The sequence below is a fragment of the Balaenoptera borealis genome (assembly GCF_965194805.1).
Source record: "Balaenoptera borealis genome assembly, chromosome: 2".
Taxonomy (NCBI): Eukaryota; Metazoa; Chordata; class Mammalia; order Artiodactyla; family Balaenopteridae; genus Balaenoptera; species Balaenoptera borealis.
In genome coordinates this window covers 158670782-158676879 of record NC_138867.1, presented here as the reverse complement: position 1 = coordinate 158676879, position 6098 = coordinate 158670782, and the positions used below count along the sequence as shown (strand labels likewise).

The 6098-nt window shown below is 46.6% G+C and overlaps 1 protein-coding gene across 1 annotated transcript in view; it reads right to left on the bottom strand.

Annotated features, from left to right (window-relative positions):
• Positions 1-965: 965 nt before the first annotated feature.
• NSG2 (neuronal vesicle trafficking associated 2) overlaps positions 966-6098 on the bottom strand; it is a 58459-nt gene continuing 53326 nt past the window's right edge. The window contains exons 4-5 of the mRNA XM_082381120.1: positions 5250-5360; positions 966-1262 (exon numbers count right to left, since the gene is read on the bottom strand). Of these exons, the coding sequence (XP_082237246.1) occupies positions 1071-1262; positions 5250-5360 (303 nt within the window). The 3' untranslated portion in view covers positions 966-1070. The remainder of the gene's footprint in view (positions 1263-5249; positions 5361-6098) is intronic.

The window sequence follows — 6098 nt, the reverse complement described above, 5'->3', positions numbered from 1 at the left end:
ACGGTGCCCCCTGTCAACACAATGGAGTGGCCAAAAGACGGCCACAGGTCTTAGCTTCCTTTAGAAATGATTTGGCTTTGCTGCAGCCCCAATGGAAAGTCTCCCTGGCCGTCACCTGAGGTTCCTGGTTAGGACCCTTCCTGTTCTTCCTAGTGTTATTAGCACTTTGGGAAACAGCAAACAGACACAAATTTTAAACTTGGGTGCCGTGCTTATAGCTTGGCCAAATGTCACATGCCCACGCTGTGTCTTCTTCTTCCTGCAGCCTCTCCTTCCTTCTCTTTCTACCCCTTCTGTCTCCTGGGCAGTACCCAGGTGTAGGGCTAGAAACACAAGAGAAAGACAAAGAAAGTCTGCCCGCTGTTCAGTGTTTGCTTATACCCTACACATCCCTAGGCCAGGCAGCGCGGCCCCAGCTCCGGTGCCCACACAGACAAGTTTGTGCTCACTTTGCAAAACACGCGACGCGGCGGAGGCTTTTCTCTCTGGGTTGTATGCGTCCTGGGCTTACACATGCCACAATCAGTCCTTCTCTCCAACTCAGCAGTTCCTAACTTCCGGTATTCCTCCCCCGCAGACCGGAGGCCAAGCAAGCAGCCCCGCCTGCATCACTCACAAGTTCTATACCTTCCGCAGCTCACGCTGAAGCTACCATCTCTCGTCTAAGAAGCCCAGGGCATCTGTGCTCTTTACTACCCTTCAGTGTCTTCCAGGTGCAGCCGGTCTAACCCTTTTTTGTTCATTTTGTTTCTTTCCTCTTCTGTTTTTAAATTTTCCTAACAAATAATAAGCAGTGGCTTTGAAAATATCTTACATGGGAACAGTCAACACGAAACATGCCTTTGTACATGAGCCTGACTCGGGGACGAATCAACCACACCAAAGGACGAAAAGAAATATTGATTCAGACAGCTCCAGTGCAGGAGATTTTCGGTGAGATCCCACCCACCCACCCCCGGCCCCACCCCCGCCCCCATATCCCGGGAGTTCAGTGTTGTCTTGTAACTGGAGCTTGGCTTAGCCCACGGGGGTCCCCCTCTCCGCCCCCGATTCTGGCTGGGGGTGGGCCTCTAATGGCCCTGGGTCTTGGGCGGCTTGGGCTCGTGGATGACGGCGGCTGCCGACAGCCACGGCCCGATGGCCCGGGCAGTGCTCTGCTTGGCCACGCTGTAGTGGCTGATGACCGTGTAGAAGCGGCTTCTGGAACTGGGGTCCTGGGATGAGTAATAAGCATCCAGGGAGGCCGGGATACAGCGCTTGTGCTGGGGAAGAGAGAGATAGAGTCAGGGGTAGCTCAGCGGACTGCTTCCAACCCGCCCTGCAACACGGCCCCCCCACCTGGGGGCCACAGGCACGCCAGGCTCTCAGCCAGAGGGCCGGGGATGGTACCTGGCCTGCGCCTGGCCCTCATCAGGCTTTCCCCAGCGTCATCACCATCATCAAAGCTGCCACCTACTTGAAGCCAGAAGAAACTAACCTGATGCTAGGTGGTAGGTTCCCAGGGGTGGAGAGGGGGTAGGAGAGATGGGTGAAGGTGGTCAACAGGTACAAATTTCCAGTTATAAAATAAATAAGTCCTGGGAATGTAATGCATAGCGTGGTGACTGTAATTAATAATACTGAAAGTTGCATTTTTGGAAGTTGCTAATAGAGTAGATCTTAAAAGTTCTCATCACGAGAAAAAAATTTGCAACTCTACAGGGTGATGGATGTTAACTAGAGGTAGAGTGGTGATTATTCTGCAATATATACAAATATTGAATCATTATGTTGTACACCTGAAACTAATATAATGTTATATGCCAATTACACCTCAATAAAAATAAAGAAGAAAGAAAGAAAGAAAGGAAGGAAGGAAGAGAGAGAGAGAGGGAGGGATGGAGGGAGAGAGAGAGGAAGGAAGGAAGGAAGGAAGGGAAGGAGGGAGGGAGGGAGGGAGAGGGAGAGATGGAGGGCGGGAGGGAGAGAGAGAGAGGGAGGAAGGAAGGAAGAAAGAAAGAAAGAAAGAAAGAAAGAGAAAGGAAGAAAGAAAGAAACAGAAAGAAAGGAAGGAAGAAAGAAAGGAAGGAAGGAAGGAAGAAAGAAAGGAAGAAAGAAAGGGAGGGAGAGGGGGAGGAAGGGAGGGATGGAGGGAGAGAGAGGAAGGAAGGAAGGAAGGAAGGAAGGAAGGAAGGAAGGAAGGAAGGAAGGGAGAGAGAGAGAGAAGGAGGGAGGGATGGAGGGAGAGAGAGAGGAAGGAAGAAAGGAAGGAAGGGAGGAAGGGAGGAAGGGAAGGAGGGAGGAAGGGAGGGAGAGGGAGAGATGGAGGGAGGGAGAGAGAGAGAGAGGAAGGAAGGAAGAAAGAGAGAAAGAAAAGAAAAGAAAGAAAGAAAGAAAGGGAGGGAGAGAGGGAGGAAGGGAGGGAGAGAGGGAGGAAGGGAGGGATGGAGGGAGAGAGAGGAAGGAAGGAAGGAAGGAAGGGAAGGAGGGAGGGAGAAGGAGAGATGGAGGGAGGGAGGGAGAGAGAGAGAGGAAGGAAGGTAGAAAGAAAAAAGAAAAAGAAAGAAAGAAGGAAAGAAAGAAAGAGAAAAAGAGAAAGAAAGAAAGGAAGGAAGGGAAAGAAAGAGAAAGAAGGAAGGAAGGAAGGGAGAAAGAGAGAAAGAAAAGAAAGAAAGAAAAAGGGAGAGAGAGGGAGGGAGGAAGCTGATGCTGATACTAATTCAAGGTCAACATCCTCTGCTTACTGACTGTGGGGTTACAGTGGACACTGTTGGCAGCTCTTTACCTGGCTGCTTCTCCCATCCCCTAACTGCTTCTCTGGGCCATTGCCTGCAGCCAATCGCTGTGCATTTCGTTCCCTTGATTGGATAGTTGTAACTCTTTTCTCTCATACCAAAAGCCTTGGTACCTGACAACATTAATATAATTATATATTTGCATGATCCTACAATATATATCAAATAGTCACAAAACAACCGCAATATTATGAGTAATAGTTAGACTACTGAAGGAACTATAGGATTTCTCTGCAGCTCTCTGTGTCCTTAGAATATATTCCACTGAGGGTGTACAGTCAATATACTGCATTCTACAGTCATTTGGAATATTTATTTCCTTGGTAAGTTTATGTTCCCAACTTGATATACAGCTAGATTTTAGCTTGTTTCTAATTTCAGGAATTATTATTTTTTTATTTATTTTTACAAATACATCAAACATTGATACACATCAAGGACGAATGAATAGCAAGATACATCCAGAGAAGCCTTGCTCCCAACCCTATTCTTTCTGTTCCCTCCCTGCCCATCTGAGTCACCATTTTTTAGTTTTTTAAATTTATCCGTCCAGAATTTCTTTCTGAAAATAGAAGTAAATCTCCCTGACCTCCCCTTTTCTCACTCAAACGTAGCACCTTTTTTTCTTCACTATTATCCTGGAGGGTATTCTGTGTCCATGTCTGGAGCTCCCCCCGCCCCACTCATTTTCACAGTTGTTTGAAATTCCATTGTGCGGATACATCATAGTTTATTCCACTGTCTCCTATTGACAGTTGTTGCCAATCTTTCAGAACGTCAGCTTCTAACAACTAAAAATGTCATCTTAGGAAGTCATGTAGCAGAACCAAAGGACATGTGTTTTTAAGACAGAACAGTCCCCATTTGACTCCCTCACTTTGAAACATAACATCTGTGATGTCTTAGAAAACTCATAACAAAACGCTCTTAATCTCCGTTTCCTCAGATGTAAAATGGGGGCAATAAAACCTGTTTTTCAGAATGGGTGGAGAGCTCAACTGAGATACTGCTTATGAAAATGTCTAGGAAGGGGGTGACATATAATGGGTACTCAGTAAATGGTAATTTATAAATATTCGTTTCAGCTCTGAAATGTTACTACCACTAACAATTGTCAAGAGCCCAATATCTAGCAGGCCCTTTGCTGACCGATTTTACTTAAATTTCCTCCAAAATCCTGTGGGCAGACATTATTGACGCCCATTGCAGGCGAGAAACCTGAGGCTCAGAGGGGCGAGGGGATGACCGGGGCTCATGCAGCCAGTTCAGTTTTTCAAGGGAAGGAACACAATCAGAGTGAAGGTGATGGAGAAAAGGCCCAGCTGCAGGACTGGGGGAGGCCACCTCAGAAGCTCTGCTCCCTGTCTTCACGTCTCTGCAGGGATAAGAAACCAGCCATCCAACCAGGAAGACTCACACCTAGGCGGAGCGCTCTGGAGACGGAACAGTCTACTTGGAGCAGGAGTGAGCTCTCCCAGATGCGGATGGGCAGTGCGAAGCGAGGCCATCTGGGAGGAGGCCCTCTACTGCCTACTTGAGACCAAGTCCTTCATGCAAGCCTGAAAACTCCTTGCCAGGCATATATGACTTCTTTTTCCTTGTAATTTTTTATTTCATATCAAAATTTATTGTGAATATACAACTTTTTAGAAAATAATTTTAGATTGCCACCATCAGTTTTGTTTTGGTGTTACTTATACATTTCTTTATACTAACTTTTTAACATATTTCAACGCCTTTATTGAGTGCATAAAGTTTTCTTTTTTATTGAGGTATAGTTGATTTACCATATTTTATAAGTGTCAGGTGTATAATTTCATGAGTCACAATTTCTACATTTATAGTTAGTATAAAATATTGGCTATATTCCCTGTGCTGTACAATATATCATTACAACTTACTTATTTTACACATAGTAGTTTGTACTTTTAAATCCCCTACCCCTCTCTTCCCCCTCCCTACTTCCCTCTCTGCACTGGTAACCACTAGTTTGTTCTCTATATCTGTGAGTCTGTTCCTTTTATGTTATATTTACTAGTTTGATGTATTTTTTAGATTCCACATGCAAGTGATATCATACAGTATTTGTCTTTCTCTGTCTGACTTATTTCACGTAGCATAATACCCTCCAAGTCCATCCATGTTGCTGCAAATGGCAAATTTTCATTCTTTTTGTGGCTGAATACTATTCCATTGTATATATGTACCACGTCTTCCTTATCCATACATCACTGATGGACACTTAGGTTGCTTCCATATCTTGGCTATTGTAAATAATGCTGCTATAGACATTGGGGTGCATGTATCTTTTCAAATTAGTGTTTTCATTTTCTTCGGACACATATTGCATTTTAAACAGTCTGTAGGGAGGTTGCCATACCCAGAATTTAAATGTCAGTGAAAAGAAGACATTGATAAACCCTTTAATTGAAGCTGACAGTCACCTGGGCCACTCCCCTGCCAGAAGCCCCTTACCTTATAGACAAATCCTTCTGGGCAGCTGTGGTCATAGGTGAAGGCTTTGTAAACCACCAGGAACACGATGCAGGCGAGGAAAGCTAGGGCCAGGCTGACGAGGATGGTGACCTGGAGAAAACAAAACAGAATCCCCCAGCCTCAGCTGGCCTGCCTTCAGTCCACAGGGTGCAGCCTTCGAAACCCAGAGCCGATAGGCAGCCTGGTATGTTAGAAAGAGTAGGGGGTGGCCAGGGGCCCAAAGAACCAGCTCTGTCTCAGCTCTGTCACCAGCTTGGAGAGTGAGCCTGAGCAAACCATCTGCAGTCTCTGGGCCTTGGTGTCCCCTTCTTCCAGAAACTCTCGGAAGCTCCGTCTTGGCCCAATGTGTGATTTCCACCCCCTCCCCATTTACTTTTCCTGTTAATTCTGGGGGGAGGGGGCAGGGGGATGATCATTAAGCCCTCACGTATGGTGCTCCTGCCTTCCATCACCTCCCTCCCTGCCACTGCTGGGTTCGTCTCAGGTATCAGTGCTTATTCCACCTCCACTTGGACGTCCAGGACTCACCTGAAGTGCGTTCTCAAACCAAACTCCTGCTCCCCTCCCATCCCAAACCTGCTCCACACCCCGCATTTTTACCCACCTCAGGAAATGCCAGCCCCACCTTTGCAGTCACTCAGGCCAAAAAGTCTGAAGTCATCTCTGACTCTCTCTTTTTCTCACATTCTACGTCCTAGCTACCAGCAGAAGCTGTCATTTCTGCCTTCCAACACACCCATTATCCAATCACTTCTGACCCCCTAAATCATCTCTTTTGTGGCCAAAGCCATCGTCACCTCTCACCTGCAGTACTGAAGCTGCCTTCTA